The sequence below is a fragment of the Salmo salar genome, chromosome ssa02 (genome assembly GCF_905237065.1).
Source record: "Salmo salar chromosome ssa02, Ssal_v3.1, whole genome shotgun sequence".
Lineage (NCBI taxonomy): Eukaryota > Metazoa > Chordata > Actinopteri > Salmoniformes > Salmonidae > Salmo > Salmo salar.
In genome coordinates, this window is record NC_059443.1 from 63,316,985 (window position 1) to 63,341,653 (window position 24,669).

The window sequence follows — 24,669 nt, forward strand, 5'->3', positions numbered from 1 at the left end:
AAAGAAGAAGGGAGGTCTTACCTGTAAGGTTGGTAGAGACTGGGCTGGTCATGGGCTGCTTTACAACAGCTGCTACTGGCCTGTTGGAAAAGATGTGTGTTTGCATTGAGTTTAATCATTTTTTTCATTTTTTTTTAAGGTAATTGAAAGAGATGTGATTTGCATTCAGTTGGCTTGTTTAAAAATAGGTCAGAGATCATATTGGGACTGACCAGAGAAAAAGTCTTCCTATAATTTGGCGACCTCTTTGCCACACTTTACCAGTTTACTTTGCCAGTTTACTATTATTCTGTCTTCTGGCTCAGTCTTCTTCTGTTTTCCCCCTGTGTTTGTAACATTATGATGCGTTTACAGATTTTTTTGTGTGTGTTTGTTATGTGTATTTTGTTCTTTGTTCTTTTTTGCATTGAATTTTACGAATTCAACCAAAACAATCTACACATTTCAAAAAATCTTTATCACAGAAAAGGGGTAAAAAGTGTTGATTCCTTGAGGACTTGTCTAGTGTATAGATATCATTCTTGAGTTGTTTGTGGTATTCTGTTATGAAAATCATGAAGTGTTTGCAGGTTGTTTAACATTTTTGGTACTGTACATTAAAGAAAACATTTTGGTATACATTTGTGTTGTGATGATATATAACATGGTTTTTTTTTATATAGTAATTCCAGACCTTTATTTAGTTCAGTACATTAGGAACTGGGAATATTAAGAACAAATAAAATGTTTCATGGGGGCAAGAATGCAATTATATTACTGTTAACGTTGGTAAAATAAAAATGAAAGTGACGATTGCAACTATCTCAAGACTATGTCGTTTCCATAATTCCATACAAAAAATAAAAGTGCATCACGACAACTGTGGAAAAATGGCACCTTCCCAATCAAACATGTTTAAGTCAAATTAAAGTCTGATTCAAAGAAGAACTGTAGTCTCTTCACTCTCAGGATCTCATTGATGGAGTCCCTGATCTTTTTCCAGTCTCTGGCATACAGTTTGTTGAACCTTTGTTCCAAATATTTCTTCATGGTTTCGCGCAGGTTAACGGGCAGCGCGTCTTTGCCCAACGTTCCGACGTAGTTCACCGTGGTGACCCACTTCACGTAGTTCTCGTACGAGACCAGGTTCCGGAACAGGAATACTGCATAGCGATCGGGTCTGGCCTTCCTGGCAGCATTCTTAGAACGCAGGTAAAGCTGTCTCTCCTTGTCCATGGAGATGGGACGCAGCATTATGTCTGAACGAACCCTAGTTCCTCCACTCGGTTGCTGTGGTGACTGCTGCTGTGACTCATCTCTTCTAGCAGGCTGGTGTCTTAGGTTGAATGAAGGCTTCTCAAATTCCTCTTCCTCAGATATCTCTTCATACTCTTCTTCGGATTCTTCCTCCTCCTTCACTTCATTCTTAATCCAACCAATAGAGGTCGCCAGCTCCCCTCTCCGCCATGCCCCCTCTTCAGACTGCAGCTCCAGCTTTGGATGCATTCGGAGCACGCTGTTGAGAGGAGAGGTGCAGTTGGATCGGGTGCTGTGAACACTGTCTGCACAGCTTTTAAAAGGTTGTTTTCTCAAGCTTTGGCGCATTGTATAACGTCACAAGACTCAGGACCTGGAACCATGGTGGTGTGCAAAAGAAAAGACGCAAAAACTGAACCGCTGTTCGTTTGTTTAATCCAAAACAAAATGATGATTGATTTCATGTGGAGATTTTGGTTTGAAAATGCCTGACGGGTAGGCACTAAGCGATCAAAAGAGAAGTCAGTCTTGTACATCAGAGAATACCCTCGAATGGTATCATCTTTGTTTCCTGTTATTATGGTTTTTAGCAGATGTTGTTGCTTTTTAATCCAATCTCCCTGAGAATTAAATCCAGCCTCAGTATTATTGACAACGATCCTGTGCAGAGTCACCACACATTCAATCACACGTTGTGATTGACTCCACGTGTGGCATTCATTGGCTTCAGGCCGGTATTGTCACGTTGATACAAAGGCACAATGATAGCTAGTATAGCCCCATGCAATGACTAACACACAGCTTTCCTTCTGCATGATTTGAATTACAAATACAGAAAATACATTTTTATGCTGGAGAATACAAGCAATGGGAATGTGCTGTCACAAGAGATGGGAAAAAAGGAAACTATGGAATATGTGAACGTTTTGGAATTGCCATCCAGGATTGCTAATGGTGATTAACACAAGACTACAAACAAACTAAAAGAATGATTGAATCCAACATCTTCATAAGACTAGAGGCAATGCAATCCCCTGTTTTTGATTACTGTTCACTTGTGATTCACAGGAGGAAATGCATTCAAATGACTAAAAGCTTTTCTAAATGAGGAAGTAGTACATTGGCAGTAGGACCGGACTCTTACCGTTGTGTCGAAATGGTGTTTGTAGCAGGTGCAGTCTTGGCAACAGGGGACGTTAGCGCCTGCGAACACACGCCATGGTGACACCTTTAGCTAACACCCTCAGCAATTTTTATTTAATTGTCTGTTTGATATTAAAAGGTGCAATATGCAGAATTCGTTCCGCCATTTCCTGGTTGCTAAAATTGTTCACCTAATTTTAGTTTATGTGACAAAACAAGCAAGTATAGTGTAGAGAATCATTGTACCATTTAAATCACTGTGAAATATATTCCATAACCAAAAATATTGTATTTTCAGCTGTTTGAAGCTGGTGTATAAAACCGAAAGCAAAAGACGTAAAACAAATATTTAGAACGGGAAGCATAGAAATAAACAGAACTACCGCTTCTTAGACTTGTTTTCAATGGGAATGACAGATCTCTATAACTCACAATTCTATGTGAATTTGGTCGGGTCACCCAAGAAGTTACATATTGCAGCTTTAACTAATATCGATGAGTAGGAGATGACTTACCAAAATATATCTGAGACACTGGGGTCCCATAAATTAACAACATTTCTTACCTCCTGTTTTCTTTTGTTCTCCGAGGCCTGGTTGGCTTCTCCGAATTTCTTTGCTAATCTAGCAATCTTGGCCTGAAAAAGGATAAGAAACAGTGAGAACTTGTGAGACTTTCCATTTGTAAGGATTTTAATTAGCATTGTTGACTTTTGTGACTATTGAAAACTATGACTATTGCTGACTATAAACATTGACGACTATTTCTAACTGTTGTGACTATTGACAAGTCGACTTGTAACATACCCGTTACTAGTAGTTTAACATGTAGCTAGCTTACCTGTAGTGTGTTAAGGGTGCTCTGGTGTTTTGTGGCACAATCAATCTTTTCTACCCGGTCTTTTAGCTCCTGTAAACCTTGGTCGAAGACGGTGAGCTGCAGCGCCCTCAACCGCTCCTCAACCATTTTCTGCAGAACCTGAGAAGAAGAGAAACGAAGGATGAGTTCAAGATGCAATTTAGGGCTAGATAGTGTGGGGCAATATTGTTTGAGAGTTACTTTATGCCTGACTGGGGGTAAAGTCTTAAACCTGTGGGTAAAATGCTAATACATGAGAACAGACCAACCTTTTCAAGTTTTAGGCGACTGCCACCTTTCGCAGTGATTTTCAACTCGAGCTGAGCTTCCAACTCCACGCCCTGCACCTTCTGCCTCTTCCCGTCTCTTTCAACCTTCCCTCCATCTTTCTCGTCACCTGCCAACAGGGGACGCTTCTGTCCAGAAGAGGAGCTCTTTTCCTCCTTCACCTTCACCCCTGTTGAGACAAAGTGTTCTGGTTTAGTTTAATCAGATTATTTTGGTTAATGGCCATGTGACATCATTTCCTGTGCAGTATGCTTGTGTGTATGTTATTAATTTTTGATTTTTTTCCTGTATTTTTTTTATTTGTAAAATGCAAGTATTCCCAGATTATATATTTTGTTATAAATCCCAAAAAGGTTGAAAATGAAACATAGCTGGCATAGTAGTGCCAACTACTATCAGTCAACTCTGGATGATTTTTCAGGTCTTGCAGATTCTGTCATTTCATACCTTTGTCACTTGTGGATGTAGAGGTGGAGGAGGCAAGAGATGAGGTAGAACACCCGGCAACATTCTGTTTCTCCTTTTTCACCTCCTTTTTCACAGAAACTACCTCCATCTTTTCCTCCTTCGTTACTCCTTCCTTCTCTTTCTGACTATCGTCTTTCTTCTTCTCTCCCTTCTTCACCACCTCTTCTTCTTTGATGTCCTGATCCGGCTCAGGGGCAGCAGAGGGGGAGGGGGTGCGGACAGGGGAGGCCATGGTAGCGGCCTTGGGGGAGGAAGGTCTCTCTTCCGTGGAAGTGGAGGCCTCAGAGGCCTTGGTCTCTGTATGGTCCTTATCCGTATCCGTTTCCATGGCCACGGTGTCTTCTTTCTGCTCTGTCCTCTTTTCCTTCCCAGACTCTTTGTCAGACGTGGCGAGCGAGACGGGAGAGAACGGAGAGTCCAGAGGATACTGATCCATAGGGGCTTGGTCCTCATGGCTCTTTCCAGTTGTAGTGCAAGCCTCCTGGAGAAAAGAACATCCAGGTAAGTTTGTATTTTAGCCGCCAAACTCAACAAACACATGGAGAAGAAAAAAAATCCTACTCGCGGTGCTTGGACCCCTAACAATGCCAACTTCAACACTTTCCAACTATAACCCCCATTTTCCTTAACTTCCAATGTTTCCCATTTATCCTTATTTCAGCTCCTCTCACTCGTTCTCATACAAACCTCTTTCTTGGTCTCAGGTGCTTTCTCTTCCATCTTTGCCACCTCCATCTCAGTATCCTTTCCTTCCTTGTCCTTATTGGAAGGGGACGTGGAACACTCGTTTTTCTTTCCCTCTTCCTCCATCTTTTTCAGTACGTCGTTTAGGTTGTGGAATGGCGATGAGGGGGAGGGAGTGGCATCTTCCTTGGCTTTGGGGCTTTGGGAGGTTGTTGGGGAGGGAGACAACGATAGGGACAGAGCAAGGGGAGGGGATCGAGAGGTCAGGGAGGGAGGGGAGACTGGGGTTGTGGAACGAGACGTAACCGCAACGTCGTTTTGCTCTCTGTCTGCCCCCTTCTGTGCATCTTCTGTGTGCGTACCGTTCGTCAGTGGGCTACGGGGAGGGGGAGAGCTGGAATTGGACAGGGGCGGGACGGGGGACGACAATGTGCTGTGGAGAGACTCCAGTTGCTGGCGGTCGCTTATCTTCATGGTTTTCCTGGCTCGGAATATCTTCTTCTTCTCTTCTGCCACAGCAACTTCCATTTTAACCTGAGGAGTGACAAGGAGGGATGGGGATGTTAGTTGGAACAGGTCACAAAAGAATCCTCCTCGGGAATGCTAACAGCACCTGCGCCACCCACCTAGCTTCTACCCACTACAATGGGTACAGATGAGCTATCTTTAAGGCCAAACCGATAGTGTTCTGGGACACCACTAGGGGTCACTGTAGAACCCTGTTGGTATGTTTTTCCCCTCTTTGTTCTATTCTAGAAGGTTCTTTTTCACTGTGAGCTCAGCATACAGAACCATTCTATACAAGTCAATTTCAGCAGAAAGAGTGACTCAGCAGAAGTCTATCAAAATGGTCTCAAGTCCAGCTTCCTCTCCACTGAAGTTTAGTCCAGCATGTTCGCTCACAACTTTTTGTCCTCAGGATTGCGAACTTGAGATGCCATGTGGTCCAGGGGTGACGAACACACTAACATGACAGAAGACTATACTTTTCACTGTAAGAACACTATCCTTCGCTTCAATTGGCTGACAAGCTTTTGCGTTGTCAAATCCAACAGAGCCAGCCCAGTCTGCAGCACGGATATGACATTATCTCAGAGGATGGCAGCAACATTACTTGCTTTTGTCCCTCCCCTTCGCTCTTATTGGTCCTTTTCCTCAGCCAATCAGGGCCCCTAGATACAGGCTCCGTTGGCAACAGTGAGGAAGGGTTATGCAAGGACTGCATGATTTACCTTATACAGTTCCAATTGTCGAACGCATTCCAGCGTCGGGGCTAGGTTCCAATTTGTGCTTATGGAGTTTATATTTCTGCTGACAGTCATTTTCTCATAGTTACAGTGACATTGATACAATCATTAAGAACAATAGGTCAATATACAAAATATGACATTCATAGAGATTTTTGAATTTAGTAAAATGTGACCTAGGGGTGTCAGTGGTCCTATATTATATTAGATTTAAAATAATATCTCACCTGGAGGTTTCCGATCATGGATTTGACACCAAAAGGATCCAATAACCTAGAGGGGGAGGGGGAAAAAATGTATTTATTATTAATTCAATGTAACGATTTAAAGCACATTTCAGCAACATATAGAGCCTTTCATTAATAAGTACATCATAAAAAAACAAGTTGCAGACATGTTTTACTAGTCAAGAGATGGTGGCCGTAATAATTAATAATAGAACAGGATGTGGGTGTTGCAAAGCTCCTGACAGTTTGACATTTTACAAGTAGGATATTCCACAATGGCCAAAAGCCAGCCAAAAAAAGAGTAGGCTAGTCTTCACGAATGAGATTTACTATCATTACTTCGGCTTCTGTGTTTCAAGATACACCTTGAAATGTCCAGATCATTTTTTCACAATTTTCTAGAACAACCACCAAACACACAGCCAAACTCACACAACAGGCTTCACACAGAGGATGACGACAGAATTAAGCATTGAAAGTACATTTTCGGCACAGAAGTGATCAGTTTGTGCAGAAGGCTCCACAGGAGCAATACAGAGATAAAACATAAAAATCATGAATTCCAAGCTAAAGGCACGGACAAACTACAGTTTGAATAATGGAAGATGATTAACCATCTGCCTCGCCTGAACAGTCCAAATATGAGCAGAAATTACAGACAGCAGTCAGAGAAACTGTAAAATACTATAAAAATTATATATAAAAAAGAAAAACTGACTAATACTATACAAAAATATTAAACTATTTGGTCATAGCAACCTACACATGGAGCAATAGGCCTTTAGCCTAGTTACGATACACCATTCTAGTTGATGTAGTGAAACCGTTACCTAGCATTGCTGTCTGATCCCTAGTGACATTTTACTTTCCATAGGGACAGGTTACGCACGTCACTGAATGACATTATCACTCATCAAAATGCAGTGGTTGCCAAATAACGAACACATCTGCGAAACAACAAAATAACCATGATATTGTTGAGGTGAGGAGTAGGTTATTTTCTCTAAATGTTTCTCAGAAATTGGCAGATACTGCTCTCCGAACAAATTGATTTTCACCCAGCATATTAAATTGAGCAAGGTCATCAGGTGCTTTAGTTTGGCCCTGTAAACTCAACCAATTCCAGGCCCAAGAAACTGCATTATTGTATCAGTTCCAGGTACAACAGTCTACTGCATTGTTGCTGCATTGCTGCCTAGACAGACTGCAGTAGACTGCTTACAGCTATATAAATAGGCCACGTTGCTGGTGGCCCCACCCCATGTGCCTTTGACTTCAATGTGCAGCCTGGTATCACATGACAAACAGTCACAGAAATTTTACAACACTACACACAGAGAGAGTGTGTCCTTTACACAGAGTGTGCAAACTAAGTTACAGCTCTAGGCAGACAAAGCTGCAGGCTACGCTAGCCAACATACCAATGACACTCTGTTACAACTAAGCGTACAGCTACCCCTCATATCAATACAGATAAGGGGGGTTTTCGAGTTCTATTTTGAGTTTGATCATTTATCAAACATTTTTATTATGTCCTTCGACTTAAAAAATGGCCTTTGAATGGATGATGAAAAATAATACATTCAGTAACATTTTGCCTCATTAATTTACTATATCAACTATTTTCATATGATTTTCTCACCTCCGATATGAGTTTCCTTGATATAAAACTAATAAGGTGAAATCACATTCTATTATGTTATAACGACTCAGTTCACATTCCAATGTTATTGCACACTGTGCAGTCTTCCCCTCCCCCACTCTTTCATTACCCGCGTTCTGGATTCACTGCAGAAAAAAACAAAATGGCCACCAGCTCTGATGTGTGCGCAGCCAGCCAAGCTGAGCCCTCACACGCTGCTAACTGAACACGCATCTAATCCACTGTAGTACAACAGTGTATCAAGTCACATCTATGTCAATAAGGTATTTGCACCATATGCCAAATTTTGCATAGGTTTCGTAAGTTATTTGTATAAAAGGTTAGTTTAAGTTTGAAAGAAGAATTTTTTTTTGGTAAAAAACGATGTAGTTATGATATACTTCCTCATCCATCCCACATCCTTTTGTGTTAATTTATGCTGATCAATTTTGTTAAAATGTATTTAGTTTTGGTATATTTTTTCCTGAAGCTCCCATGATGCGGTTAAAGCTAGTCCTCCGCTGTACTATATACTACAGCAATTACTGATTAATGTGGGCCATAGATGATTGGTTTCTGGTCTGCAATAGGTGTAAACTGTCCACTGTATACCTCCAAACTGGAGTAAAAAAGACTCCTCATCACCATCTTGTCCTTGCTTCTATTCCTTTGGTAATGTTTGTCTCCTCTGACCAACACTAGTGATTTACTAGGCTAGTAGTACTTGACTAGTACTGTGTTCTGTTCATAGCTCACAACAATTCCAGACGGTTATGTGGCCACACAGCTGCACAATTCACAGATGTGTAAAATTAAGAAAGGCTTAAAAAAAATTATGGGCACATCTGTAATTGCAGCGCATTATAAATACACTGGCCAAAGGTATGTGGACACCTGCTTGTCAAACATCTCATTCCAAAATGATGTGCATTCATACGGAGTTGGTCCCCCTTTTGATGCTAAACCAGCCTACACTCTTCTGGGAAGGCTTTCCACTAGATGTTGGAACATTGCTGAGAGGACTTGCTTCCATTCAGCCACAAGCCACAAGGGCATTAGTGAGGTCGGGCACTGATGTTGGGCGATTAGGCCTGACTCGCAGTTGGCGTTCCAATTCACCCCAAAGGTGTTTTATGGGGTTGAGGTCAGGGCTCTGTGCAGGCCAGTCAAGTTCTTCCACACCAATCTCTACAAACCATTTCTGTATGAACCTCGCTTTGTACACAGGGGCATTTCCATGCTGAAACAGGAAAGGGCCTTCCCCAAACTGTTGCCACAAAGTTGGAAGCACAGAATCGTCTGGAATATAATTGTATGCTGTAGCGTTAAGATTTCCCTTCACTGCAACTAAGGGGCCAAGCCCGAACCATGAAAAACAGCCCCAGACCATTATTCCTCCACCAAACTTGAGTTGGAACTATGCATTCAGGCAGGTAGCGTTCTCATGGCATCCACCAAGCCCAGATTCGTCCGTCGGACTGCCAGATGGTGAAATGTGGTTTGTCACTTCAGAGAACGTGTTTTCACTGCTCCAGAGTCCAATGGTGGCGAGCTTTACACCACTCCAGCCGATGCTTGGCATTGCGCATGGTGATCTTAGGCTTGTGTGCGGATGCTCGACCATGGAAACCCATTTCATGCCGCTCCCGACGAACAGTTCTTGTGCTGAAGTTGCTTCCATAGGCAGTTTGAAACTCGGTAGTGAGTGTTGCAACGGAGGACAGGCAATTTTTACACGCTATGTGCTTCAGCACCCAGCTGTCATGTTCTGTGAGATTGTGTGGCTTATCACTTCGCGGCTGGGGCCGTTGTTGCTCCTTGACGTTTCCACTTCACAATAACAGCACTTACAGTTGACTGGGGCAGCTCTAGCAGGGCAGACATTTTACCAACTGATTTGTTGGAAAGGTGGCGTCCTATGACCGTGCCCTGAGAGCTTCAGTAAGGCCCTTCTACTGCCAATGTTTGTCTATGGAGATTGCATGGCTGCGTGCTCGATTTTATACACCTATCAGCAACAGGTGTGACTGAAAAGTCCATGCGCTGGAAAACATCTCAAAATTACATTTAAAAAGTATGCAGGTATACAGGTAGGCAATTCCTATCATTTGTCAATGTAAGTCCTTGTAAAATACTGCTGATCTTACAACCATAAGCATAGGGTAATACAAACACAAATTAAATAAACTCTTGCCTGTCTTACTACACAGCAGTGAGAGGATATGGTCAAACCAAAAAGTTAGCAGAGACGGGCTGGGCTTCAAGCCTACTCCAAGATACAGTTTTATTTAGTGAACGTTTTCTCCTGTTAATCAGAGCCTTTTAATCCAAGTACAGAGTGCTCACATGTTCTGTTGCTATGCGTATGAGAGCTGCATCCTCAGGCTACCGGCATACATTTCAGGAACTCCATTCAGATGACTATTTCAGTGTAAATTCCCTTCGATTTCAGATCTCTCAAGACACAGGAAAATGGAGGCTATCGCTCGCAGCAATGTTGAGTAAACATTTTAAGTTGAATTTTACATTCACGACTGATTTAGTTGACCTAGGTGGTCTGCAGAAATCTTCAAGAATTCCTCCACTTACTTTTCACTGCCTCAACAAAGACTAATGACAGACTCAGAATAATGACACGTTTGTTAACTGGACTCGATCCAAGATGATCTGTACCTTTCATACCCCAGGTGTGTTTTTCAATCAGTAGCAAGGCGGGAGGAGTCATGCAACATTGAGTTTTGATTAGCGTTCCTATCCCAGTGTTGATCAGACCCAGTTTGGATATTTGTCACATTTACAGTTTTATTTTCTAAGATCCCAATAGAACTCCATTAGCCAGGAAACCAATAGGAGAACATTTTGGTAGATATGAAGATATCACCTTCCTGTTTAACCTCCTGTTCTTGTTCCGGTGCCAATGATTATTCAATACAGTTTTCACTTGTCAGACAAAGGTTTTTTACATATTCGGACTGATTGCAAAGCATTGCTGCTAACATAATGCTTAAAGCTTCCAGCATTCTCTCCAAACTGTTCTGACCCTCTCACTTCCTCTCACAAATAGCAGGGCATGAAAATCTAAATGCCAAAAATGCTACTTTACGAATACAGAAAATATATACAAATATTTATCCTAATACAAAACAAACAGACCCATTGCACAAAATATTTTTTTAAATAACACAAAAAAAATGTATATTATCTACGTTTCGGAATCGTGGTTACTGTAGCACTCTTTAGCAAAAAAAAAGAAATTTCAACAGTAGCCAAGTAAAATACTGAAATGTAGTCCAAGATACTAGTCAGAACAGAGCAACATGGGTATAGGTGTACAAGATTCTTTAAAATCTAAAATTCAAGTAAACCTTGAACAGGAGTAGTCTGGAGAAGTAGGCCTTCCGTTGGACAGAGGTCTTGCGCGCGATTTGTTCGGCTGTGTTGATTGAGGGTACTAGCAACAGCAGAGGGAGGAAGAAAAAAGCAGGAGGGTGAGGGAGGCTAAGGTTGGACTGTTCCATCTGTTTCAGCATAGAGTATTCTTGTGCAAGGTTGTGCGCACAATGAAACCGTCATAGTCTCAGCCTCAACACAGGAAAAAGTGACCCAGCACAGGCTGACAAACAACACAATGTAACACAATCAGAACAAAAGGATGGAAACAAAATGATTCTCCCCTTTAGGAGTTACCTCAGAGTGGCCATACTAAAACCTATTAAAACAAATGCAAAATATACCTTTTTAGTAACTTTGGCAGAAGCATGCAGCACAAAGACTGCTTTTTACCCGCAAAAAACTCAGGCTAGAAGTGCAGTCAGTAATAGAGTGCACAGCCTGACAGACTTAGTACCACCCCTCCCCCACCCTAGCACAGTTTAACGCTGCATGGAAAATTACAGCCTAGCTAGGACTAAACCATTCTGAAAGAAGTAGGGGGGAAATATTTGTTTCTAACTAGAGAGGGTGGTAGAGAGAGAGAACCATTTAATTACCCACCAGAAATCTAGACTACTTCTGTCGTAAAATAAGAACGCAAATGAAAATAAGGACCTTTCACTGTAATGATTAAAAAAATCCTGAGAGAGTACATAACCTTAGACACCATAATCAAATGTATCAATGTTTACGAGTTGTACAATTTGACAAATATCAATCAATACAGGGATCAATCGTGTTCCTTATACCTGAACACCAGTATGGAATATTAGGGCAGCTGAGCACACCATACACTGCCTTCGGAAAGTATTCAGACCCCTTGACTTTTCCCACATTACAGCCTTATTCTAAAATGGATTAAATAACAAATCCTCAGCAATCCACAAACAATACTCCATAATGACAAAGCGAAAACAGGTTTAGATTTTTTGCATACAGAAATACCTTATTTACATAAGTATTCAGACCATTTGCTATGAGACTCAAAATTGAACTCCGGTGCATCCTGTTTTCAGTGATCATCCTTGAGATGTTTCTACAACTTGATTGGAGTCCACTTGTGGTAAATGCAATTGATTGGTCATGATTTGGAAAGGCATATACCTGTCTATATAAGGTCCCACAGTTGGCAGCGCATGTTAGAATAAAAACCAAGCCATGAGGTTGAAGGAATTGTCCGTAGAGCTCTGAAACAGGATTGTGTCGAGGCACAGATCTGGGGAAGGGAACCAAAACATTTCTGCATCATTGAAGGTACAAGAACAAAGTGGCCTCCATTCTTAAATGGAAGAAGTTGGAACCACCAAGACTCTTTCAAGAGCTGGAAGCCCGGGCAAACTGAGCAATCGGGGGAGAAAGGCGTTGGTCAGGCATGTGACCAAGAACCCGATGGTGACTCTGACAGAGCTCCAGAATCCTCTGTGGAGATGGGAGAAACGTCCAGAAGGACAACCATCTCTGCAGCACTCCACCAAATGAGGACTTTATGGTAGAGTGGCCAAACGGAAGCCACTCCACAGCAAAAGGCACATGACAGCCTGCTTGGAGTTTGCCAAAAGGCAGCTAAAGGACTCACAGACCATGAGAAACAAGATTCCCTGGTAGGATGAAACCAAGATTTAATTATTTGGCCTAAATGCCAACCGTCACATCTGAAGGAAACCTGGCACCATCCCTACGGTGAAGCATGATGGTAGCAGCATCATGCTGTGGGGATGTTTTTCAGCGGCAGGGACTGGGAGACTAGTCAGCATCAAGGGAATGATGAACGGAGCAAAGTACAGAGAGATCCTTGATGAAAACCTGCTCCATAGCGCTCAGGACCTCAGACTGGGGCGAAGGTTCACCTTCCAACAGGACAACAACCCTAAGCACACAGCGCAGGAGTGGCTTCGGGACAAGTCTCTGAATGTCCTTGAGTGGCCCAGCCAGAACCCGGAACTGAACCCGATCGAACACCTGAAAATTGCTGTGCAGCGACGCTCCCCATCCAACCTGACAGAGCTTGAGAGGTTCTGCAGAGAAGAATGGGAGAAACTCCCCAAATACAAGTGTGTCAAGCTTGTAGCGTCATACCCATGAAGACGAGGCTGTAATCGCTACCAAAGGTGCTTCAACAAAGTACTGAGTAAAGGCTCGGAATACTTATGTACATGTGAAAAAAAAAAATCGAAGAACCTGTTTTTGCTTTGTCATTATGGGGTATTGTGTGTAGATTCATGAAGAGAAAAAACTATTTAATCCATTTTCGAATAAGGCTGTAACCTAAATACTTTCCGAAGGCACCATAGACAGAAAAGGTACAAAGATAACACAGGTGAACACACACACAATTTCTGAGAAGAAAGTGTGATAAGATTGTTTAGAAATAAGTATTTTACTTAACAGACCTATAATCACTAATGGCAATAGCAATACAATGATAAAGCGAACATGCACAGAAAAATACAGTTGTTGATTGTTTTTTTTACTCATTGTTGAGAGTCAGGACTAAACTGTTTTATGTGCTTGGATTACATGATGTGCTTGGATTACATGTTCTTGGATTACATTATGAAACCAAAAATAGATCATTTAAAAATGCTGCTGATATTAAAGTTATTCAGTAGAACTAACACTAGCCAGCTAATAGCTCACTGCGTAGTATGCCCATTCCCCACTCCCTTCCTCTTTCATAGACTGCGTGAGGACTGCCAGCAGAAACTCAAAATGTCCACCAGTGCTGCTGCTGTGCGCAGCCAGGCTTAGCACTTGGCAGCTGTTGGCTGAAACCTTCACTTGTGCAGGAGGAGTAGAGAGTTTAAACTCCTCCTATTTTTAGGTATCATTTTACTCTAAACATAATTATACACTGAACAAAAACAAGCAAAAATGTCAAAGATTTTACTGAGTTAGTTCATATAAGGAAATGAGTCAATTGAAATAAATTAATTGGGCCCTAATCTATGGATTTCACATGACAGGGAATACAGATATGCATCTGAAACCATGAAAAAAAAAAAAAAGAGGTCATGCAGGCCTCATGCAGCGCAACATCTCCTTCGCATAGAGGTTATCAGGCTGTTGATTGTGGCCTGTGGGATCTGGACCACGCTGTCATACACGTCGATCCAGAGCATCCCAAACATGCTCAATGGGTGACCTGTCTGGTGAGTATGCAGGCCATGGAAGAACTGGGATATTTTCAGCTTCCAGAAATTGTGTACAGATCCTTGCGACATGGGGCCGTACATTATCATGCTGAAACAAGACTTGATGCCGGCAGATCTTCGTGCATTCAAATCTCAAACGATAAAATGCAATTGTGTTCATAGCTTATGCCTGCTCATAACATAACCCCAAACGCCACCATGGGGCACTCTGCTCATAACGTTGACATCAGCAAACCACTCGCCCACACAACGCCATACACGATACACTGTCTGCCATCTGTCCGGTACAGTTGAAATCGGGATTCATCCGTGAAGAGCACACTTCTGCAGCGTGCCAGTGGTCATCGAATGGAGCCATTTCCCACTGAAATCAGTTACGACGCAAAATTGCAATCAGGTCAAGACCCGGGTGAAGACAACGAGCACACAGATGAGCTTCCCGAGACTGTTTCTGGCAGTTTGTGCAGAAATTCTTTGGTTTTGCAAACCCATAGTTTCATCAGCTGTCCGGTCTCATCGACAATCCCACAGGTGAAGAAGCCGGATGTGGAAGTCCTGGGCTGGCATGGTTAAAAGTGGTCTGCGGTTGTGAGGCCAATTGGATGTACTGCCAAATTCTCTAAAATGATGCTGGAGCGGCTTATGGTAGAAAAATTCATATTCAATTTTCTGGCAACAGCTCTGGTGGACATTCCTGCAGTCAGCGTGCCAATTGCACACTCTCTCAAAACTTGAGACATGTGGCATTGTGTTGTGTGTCAAAAATGCACATTTTAGAGTGGCTTTTTATTGTCCCCAGCAGAAGGTGCGCCTGTGTAATGATCCTGATGTTTAATCAGCTTCTTGATATGCCACACCTGTCAGGTGGATGGATTATCTTGACAAAGGAGAAATGCTCACTAACAGGGATGTAAACAAATTGGTCAACAAGATGAGAAAAATAAGCTTTTGTGCATATGGAACATTTCTGGGATCTTTTATTTCAGCTCATGAAACATGGGACCAACACTTCATATGTTGCATTCATATTTTTGATTATACCGAAAGATTGAAGACTATAACATTATTTGTCTCTTGTATGGACTCCTATTGCTAACAAAGAAACCAAAAGATTGCTGACTCTCTGATTGCAATACTGATTTTACCCAAATGTCTTCGAATGGATGATGAAAAATTGCTTAGTCACATTTTCCCTAAACTTTACAATAAGAATTATTAACATGTTATTTTCTCATCTCTGATGAGTTTCCTTGATTTAAAACGAATAAGGTGAAATCACATCCTGTTATGTTACAATGGCGCTGTTCACATTCCAAAGTTATTGCACAGTGCGCGTCGGTTCCCCACCCCACTCCTCTTTCATTACCCGCGTTCTGGATTCACTGCAGAAAAAAACAAAATGTCCGCCAGTTCTGCTGTGTGCACTGCCAGGCTGAGCCCTCACACGCTACTAACTGAACACATATCCAATCCACTGTAGTACAACAGTGCATCAACTTACATCACCTTCATGTTAAATTATTTGCTCTGTATGTCAATTTTACATAGACGGTTTCGTTCGTTTTTATTTGTATAAAAAGTAGGTTAAGTTTGCTTTTTACAAATTGTATTTATTTTTCAAAGTAGTTATGTACTTCCTCATCCATCCCACACCATTTTCTGTTTGGTTATGCCGATCAATTAGGTTAAATGAATTTAGTTTGGGTATATTTTCCTCCTGAAGCTCCCATGATGCATTTCAAGCTAATCCTCTGCTATACTATATACTACAGCATTTAATGATTGATGTGGGCCATAGATGATTTGTTTCTGGTCTGCAATAGCTGTAAACTGTCCACTGTATACCTCCAAACTGGAGTAAAAAAGACTCCTCATCACCATCTTGTCCTTGCTTCTATTCCTTTGGTAATGTTTGTCTCCTCTGACCAACACTAGTGATTTACTAGGCTAGTAGTACTTGACTAGTACTGTGTTCTGTTCATAGCTCACAACAATTCCAGAGGGATATGTAGCTACACAGCAGCACAATAATTCACAGATGTGTAAAATCAGGGAAAAGCTTGAAGATACATGGGCACATCTGTGATTGGAGTGCATTATAAATATCTTTCCAGCGACCTGCCCATTCCTGAATTCATCCGTATGACAACACAGGCACTGGCAAACATCTGAAAATTACTTTAAAAAACTATGCAGGTATACAGGAAGGCAAGTCCTCTCATTTGTCATTGTAAAATACTTCTGATCTTTCAATCATTAGCATTAGCATAGGGCAATACGAAGTAAAAAGTGAATAAATACAACTCGCCTGTCTTGCTACACAGCAGTGAGAGGATATGGTCAAACCAAAAAGTTTGCAGAGACGGGCTGGGCTTCAAGCCTAGTCCAAGTTACAATTGTATTTAGTGAATGTTCTCTCCTGTTAAATAAGGCCCTGATACAAGTGCAGAGTTCTCTCATGTTCTGTTGCTAGACCTATGCAAGCTGCATCCTCTGGCTGCCGGCATCCATTTCAGAAACTCCTTTCAGATTACAATTTCTGTGAAAATTCCCTCCCCTTTTAGATCTCTCCCAATACACAAGGTAGGCAATCAGTCTCAGCAATGTTGAGTAAACATTGTACGTTGAATTTTTCATTCACAACTGATTTGGCTGAGGTAGGTGGTATGCAGAAATCTTAAAGAATTTCTTCACTTACTTTTCACTGCCTCGACAAGGACAAATGACTTGACAGCCTCTGAATAATTAGACTTTTGTTAATTGGACTCGATCCAAGATGATCTCTACCTTTCAAACCTCAGGTGTGTTTTTCAATTAGTGGCAAGGCGGGAGGAGCCACGCTTTGATCAGTGTTCATATCCCAGTGTTGATCAGAGACAGTTTGTGGTTTTGTCGCCTTTTACGGTTCATTTTCTAAGCTCCTCATTTGACTCAATTAGCCGGCAAACTAAGAGGAGAAAATATTGGTAGATTATGAAGGTATCACTTTCCTGTTCAAGCTCCTGTTCTTGTTCTGGTGCCAATGATGATTCAATACCTTTTTCACTTGTCAGACAAAAGGTTTTTACAAATTCTAAATTGTGGCAAAGCATTGCTGCTATCACAATACTTAAGGTTTCTAGTATTGGCCCCCAACTCTTCAGACCCTCTCACTTCCTATCACACAAATAGCTGGAGATGAATATCTAAATGCAAAAAATATGCATATTTTTTATACAAAACAATAAATACAAATGTTCCTAAGACAAAACACACAATGACCAAATACAACGCCATTAGTGTTACATAAATAAGTATTATCTACGTTTTGGAAGCATTGTTAACGTAGCACTCTTTAGCGAATAAACAGAACATAGAACAGTAGCTAAGTTAAATACTGAAGTGTAGATACTAGTCAGAATAGTGTAACTTGGGTGTAGGTGTTTAAAAATATATATATAAGAAATTCAAGTAAACCTTGAAAAGGAGTAGTCTGGAGAAGTAGGCCTTCCGTTGGACAGAGGTCGTACGCGTGATTAGTTTGGGTATATTGAGGGAACTAGCAACAGCAGAGGAAGGAAGGAAAAAAGCGGGAGGGTGAAGGGGGCTGAGGTCGGACTGTGCCATCTGTTTCAGCATAGTGTGTTCTTTTGCAAGGTTGTGCACACGTGCGCACAGTGAAACCATCACAGTCTCAGCCTCATCGCTAAACACGGCCAACACAAGCAACACTGACCCAGCACAGGCTGACTAACTGCACAATGTAACACACTCAGAACAAAAGGATGGAAACAAAATGATTTTCTGCCTTTAGGATTTACCTCAGAATTGCCATCTTAAAAGTTACTACAACAAATGCAAAATAGACTACTTATTTAGTAACTTTGGCAGAAGCATGCAGCACAGAGACTTCTTTTTGCCCGCAAAAAAACAGGCTAACAGCACAGTCAGTGCTAAAGTGCACAGCCTGACATGCTTAGCGGCCACCCCACCCACCCTAGCAGTCTGCAGCAGCATGGAAAATTACAGCCTAGCTAGGACTAAACCATTCTGACAGAGGTAGGGGGAGGATATTTTTTTAACAACTAGAGAGGGAGTTGGAGAGATAAAACCGTTTAATTAAAACACCAGAAATCTCGACTACTTCTGTCCTAAAATGAGAACGCTAATTAAAGTAATGACCTTTTAACTGTTATGTTAAAAAAAAGCCTGAGAGAGTATATAACCTCAGACACCATAGTCGAATGTATCAATGTTTGCGAGTTGTAAAATTGGACAGATATCAATCATTACTGGGATCAATTATTCTCCATATACCTTTATACCGGCTGAGCTTGACATTAACTTTTTTAGCCATTTTTTACTTGTCCAAAAGCTCAAACACTTGTTCCAACAAAAAAAAGGTCTGTGACACAATTTTTACATCATTGTATGACGCAAGGAACCACTTTGCAAAATAAAATGCATTTCTATCTTTTTTACCATAGAGAATCAGACAATAATGTTGGCCACACTCAACCTAATGGCTTCTTTGCACGTTCAAGCCCGTCTCAAAATACAACTTTAGGGCTCTTCTGGAGGATGGTTGGCCATTTTCGGTAGCCAATAAAATATTGCAACATTACAATTACAACCAAATACTTTTTATGTCTTTAGAAAATAATTGCCTCCAGGGCTCGTCCTGTCATCCCTGGCACGATAAGCAATACATCTACGGTTTAAAACAGACTCTGGGAGAATTCTGGGATGACAGATCCAAAATTCATACAACCACTGCAGATTAAAAAATGTTAAAAATAATGAGGCTGATGCAACAGATCAGACCGTTTAGCATAAAATATTGCTAAAGCAAAAAAAATCATATTATAAGCTCAACAATTGCACACATAGCTGTAGGATATGCGCAAATGTTCTAAAATGCAATTAGCAGGAAAATAGCAAATGGTTTCATGTGACAGAGATTTAAATAGTTTCAAAATGCTGAACGCCTCTGCTCAGATTCAAGGTGTATGATCTGGCAACAGGCACTGTCCTTCACTCTCCGGTTTTGTGACCATTTAATCTGAACAAACCCTGCCTCGTGTAGCCTATGTCAACAGAATCAAGCGTTTAGATGTTAATGTTAGGCTAATTATCCTTCAAAATATTTGTCAAACATGACGGCCGCTTAGCCTATATTTATGGAATTAAAAGTCTCATTAAAACTTTGCTACATTTTCTGCCGACTCCCTCATGTCAGCATAGGTTTGGACATGAGGCTGTAGCCAATGTGCATAACACCTACCCTATGACATGTAGTTGTTTTTATTTATGTACATGAAAAATAGATTTGAATATTAAGCCACTGTCTATTGAATATTGTATCAGGGCCCTCGTTGATTGATATTGTGAATTTATTGTGATTTGTTTTAATTGTCCATTCGGACAACTTTAATCTACATTCTTCTTGTCCAACAATTTTTTTTAAACTTTTCCTGGACAAGAGGACAAGCATTTAATGTCGAGCCCTGACCAGTATGGAATATTAGGGCAGCTGAGCACACTATAGATAGAAAAGATACACAGGAGTACATGTCCTGGTAATGCGTCTGGCCCTGCGGCCTTGTGAATGTTAACCTGTTGTGTGTTTTTCATCTGCGTTACCGAGCATGCGCTGACCAACTGGCAAATGTCTTCACTGACATTTTCAACCTGTCCCTGACAGTCTGTAATACCAACATATTGCAAGCAGATCATGGTCCCAAGAACACTAAGGTAACATGCCTAAATGTCTACCGACCCGTAGCACTCACGTCTGTAGCCATGATGTGATTTGAAAGGCTGGTCATGGCTCACATCAACACCATTATTCCAGAAACCCTTAACCGACTCCAATTTGCATACCGCCCCAACTGATCCACAGATGACGCAAACTCTATTGCACTCAACACTACCCTTTCCCACCTGGACAACAGGAACACCTATGTGAGAATGCTATTCATTGACTACAGCTCAGCGTTCAATACCATAGTGCCCTCAAAGCTCATCACTAAGCTAAGGACCCTGGGACTAAACACCTCCCTCTGCAACTGGATCCTGGACTTCCTGATGGACCGCCCCACGTGGTAAGGGTAGGTAACAACACATCTGCCACGCTGATCCTCAACACGTGGGCCCCACAGGGGTGCGTGCTTAGTCCCCTCCTGTACTCCCTGTTCACTCATGACTGCACGGCCAGGCACGACTCCAACACCATCATCAAGTTTGCCGATGATCACTGGCAACGATGAGACAGCCTATAGGGAGGAGGTCAGAGACCTGGCCGTGTGGTGCCAGGACAACAATCTCTCACTCAACGTGATCAAGACAAAGGAGATGATTGTGGACTACAGGAAAAGGAAGACTGAGCATGCCCCCATTCTCATCGTCGGGGCTGTAGTGGAGCAGGTTGAAAGCTTCAAGTTCCTTGGTGTCCACATCACCAACAAACTATCATGGTCTAAACACACAGACAGTCGTGAAGAGGGCATGACAAAACCTATTCCCCCTCAGGAGACTGAAAAGATTTGGCATGGGTCCTCAGATCCTCAAAAGGTTCTACAGCTGCACCATCGAGAGCATCCTGACTGGTTGCGTCACTGCCTGGTATGGCCTCCTACCGCTAGGCACGACAGAGGCTAGTGCGTACAGTCCAGTACATCACCGGGGCTAAGCTTCCTGCCATCCAGGACCTCTACATCAGGCGGTGTCAGAGGAAGACCCTAAAAATTGTCAAAGACTCCAGCCACCCAAGTCATAGACTGTTCTCTCTGCAACCGCACAGCAAGCGGTACCGGAGCGCCAAGTCTAGGTGCAAAACGCTTCTTAACAGCTTCTACCCCCACAAGCCATAAGACTCCTGAACAGCTAATGAAAGGGCTACCCAGACCCCTCTTTTACACTACTACTACTACTACTACTAATCTGTTTATTATCAATGCATAGTCACTTTAACGCTACCTACATGTACATATTACCTCAACTAACCGGTGCCCCCGCACATTGACTCTGTACCGGTACCCCCTGTATATAGCTTCGCTATTGTTATTTTACTGCTGCTGTTTAATTATTTGTTACTTATATTTGACATTTTTTACTTAAACCTTATTTTTCTTAAAACTTCTTAAAGCATTGTTGGTTAAGGGCTTGTAAGTAAGCATTTCACTGTAAGGTCTACACCTGTTGTATTCGGTGCATGTGACAAATTAAATGTGATTTGAATTTCACTTTCTGAGAAGAAAGTGAGTGTAACGGCCGTCGTCAGAAAGAGACCAAGGTGCAGCGGAGGATGTGTTCATCATAACGGATTTTAATCAACGAATGAACACTACAAACAAAACATGAAAAGAAACGACAGCCAACAGTTCTGTCAGGATTAACAAAAACCTAGACAGAAAAAAATCACCCACAAACCCCAAAGGAAAAACAGGCTGCCTATGTATGACTCTCAATCAGCAACAACGATCTACAGCTGTTCCTGATTGAGAGCCACACACGGCCAAATCAAAGAAACAAACCAACATAGAAAAATAAACATAGAATGCCCACCCATGTAACACCCTGGCCTAACCAAAATAGAGAACAAAAACCCCTCTCTATGGCCAGGGCGTTACAGTGAGATGATAATCGTTTAGAAATAAGTATTTTTAATTAGTTAATAGGCCTATAATCACTAATGGCAATATCAATACTATGATAAAGTAAACACCAATAAAAACATCATTCTTGAGAGGCAGGTCTAACCTGTTTTCTGTATCTTCCACAGGGCTTAGATTATGAGATGAAACCAAAATTAGATCATTTAAAAATGCTGCTGATATTAAAGTTATTCAGTAGAACTAACACTAGCCAGCTAATAGCTCACTGCGTAGTATGCCCATCCCCCACTCCCTTCCTCTTTCATAGATTGTGTGAGGACTGCCTGCAGAAACTCAAAATGTCCACCAGTGCTGGTGCAGTGCACAACCAGGTTTAGCACTTGGCAGCTGTTGACTGAAACATCAACTTGAGCAAGAGGACTAGAGTTTAAACTCCTCCTACTTTTAGGTATCATTTTACTCTTCGCATAATTATACATACAATAGGGAATGTATCGAACGATCGCAATTTATGATATTCTTTGTCTGTTCTATGGACTCCTATTGCTAACAAAGAAATCAAAAGAACGTTGACTTTGATTGAGATACTTATTTGACCAAAATGTCATTTGAATGGAAGATGAAAAATAATATGTTCAGTAACATTTTGCCTCATAACTTTACAATAAGAATTATTAACATGTTATTTTCTCATCTCTGATATGAGTTTCCTTGATACAAAACGAATAAAATCACTGCTATGTTACAACAGCTCTGTTAACATTCCAATGTTACTGCACACTGTGCGTAGGCTTCCTCTCACCACTCCTCTTTCATTATACGCATTCCGGATTCACTGCAGAAAAAACAAAATGTCCGGCAACTCCGCTGTATGCGCAGCCAGCCAGACTGAGCCCTCACACACTGCTAACTGAACACGTATCCAATCCACTGTAGTACAACAGTGTATCAAGTTACATCACCTTCATGTTAATATGTTATCTGCTCTGTATGCCAATTTTGCATAGGCTGTTTCGTTCGTTTTTATTTGTATAAAAAGTAGTTTAAGTTCCTTTTTCAAAGTAGTTATTATGTACTTCCTCAACAATCCCACATAATTTTGTGTTAGGTTATGCTGATCAATTAGGTTAAATGTATTTAGTTTGGGTATATTTTCTCCTGAAGCTCCCATGATGCGGTTCAAGCTAGTCCTCCACTGTACTATATACTACAGCATTTACTGATTGATGTGGGCCATAGATGATTGGTTTCTGGTCTACAATAGCTGTAAACTGTCCACTGTATACTTCCAAACTGGAGGAAAAAAGACTCATCACCATCTTGTCCTTCCTTCTATTCCTTTGGTAATGTTTGTCTCCTCTGACAAATACTACTGATTTACTAGACTAGTAGTACTTGACTAGTACTGTGTTCTGTTCATAGCTCATAACAATTCTAGAGAGGTATGTGGCCAAACAGCAGCACAACAATTCACAGATGTGTAAAATCTCAAAAGGCTTGAAAATAATGGGCATATCTGTGATTGCAGTGCATTATAAATATATTTCCAGCGTTCTGCCCATTCCTGAATTCATCCATATGACAACACAGGCACTGGCAAACATCTCAAAATTACTATGCAGGTATACAGGTATGCAATTCCTCAAGTACTTGTAAAATACTGCTGATCTTTCAATCATTAACAAAGGGCAATACAAAGTAAAAAATAAAATACAAAAAACCTGTCACACAGCAAGACAGGTTTGGTCAAACCAAAAAGTTGGCAGAGATGGGCTGGGCTCCAAGCCATAGTCCAAGCTACAGTTGTCTTTCGTGAATGTTTTCTCCTGTTAAACAAGGCCTTTCAAACCAAGTGCAGAGCGCTCTCATGTTCTGTTGCTAGGCCTATGTGAGCTGCATCCTCAGGTTGATGGCATACATTACAGAAACTCCTTTCAGATTATAATTTCTGTGAAAATTCCCTCCGCTTTCAGATCTCTCCCAAGACACAGGCAAAGGTAGGCGATCAGTCTCAGCAATGTTGAGTAAACATTGTACGTTGAATTTCACAACTGATTTGGCTGAGGTAGGTGGTCTGCAGAAATCTTCAAGAATTCCTGCTCTTACTTTTCACTGCCTCGACAAGAACGAATTACTGTTGACTGCCTCTGAATAATGAAACTTTTGTTAATTGGACTCGATCCAAGATGATTTTTTTTTTTTATTATTGAACCTTTATTTAACTAGGCATGTCAGTTAAGAACAAATTCTTATTTACAATGACGGCCTACCAGGGAACAGTGGGTTAACTGCCTTGATCAGGGGCAGAACGACAGATTTTTACCTTGTCAGCTCGGGGATTTGAACCAGCAACTTTTCGGTTACTGGCACAACGCGCTAACCACTAGGCTACTTGCCGCCCCTATACCTTTCAAACCCCAGGTGTGTTTTTCAATTAGTAGCAAGGCGGGAGGAGCCATGCAACATGAGCTTTGATCAGTGTTTATATCCCAGTATTGATCAGAGCCAGTTTGTGGTCTTGTCGTTTTTTTATTTTTATAGATTCCCATAAGAATCCATTAGCCAAGAAACCAATATGAGAAAATATTGGTAGATATAAAGATATTACCTCCCTGTTAAAGCTCCTGTTCTTATTCCGGTGCCAATGATGATTCAAGACCTTTTTCACTTGTCAGACAAAGATTTTTACACATTCGG

The 24,669-nt window shown here is 41.4% G+C and overlaps 1 protein-coding gene across 1 annotated transcript in view; it reads right to left on the reverse strand.

Annotated features, from left to right (window-relative positions):
- Positions 1–17,099, reverse strand: part of LOC106596305 (activating transcription factor 7-interacting protein 1) — a 39,750-nt gene extending 22,651 nt beyond the window's left edge. The window contains exons 1-9 of the mRNA XM_045707502.1: positions 17,076–17,099; positions 6,152–6,197; positions 4,681–5,211; positions 3,973–4,474; positions 3,507–3,694; positions 3,220–3,357; positions 2,945–3,016; positions 2,381–2,439; positions 22–80 (exon numbers count right to left, since the gene is read on the reverse strand). Coding sequence (XP_045563458.1) covers positions 22–80; positions 2,381–2,439; positions 2,945–3,016; positions 3,220–3,357; positions 3,507–3,694; positions 3,973–4,474; positions 4,681–5,211; positions 6,152–6,169 — 1,567 coding nt within the window. The 5' untranslated portion in view covers positions 6,170–6,197; positions 17,076–17,099. The remainder of the gene's footprint in view (positions 1–21; positions 81–2,380; positions 2,440–2,944; positions 3,017–3,219; positions 3,358–3,506; positions 3,695–3,972; positions 4,475–4,680; positions 5,212–6,151; positions 6,198–17,075) is intronic.
- Positions 17,100–24,669: the final 7,570 nt, after the last annotated feature.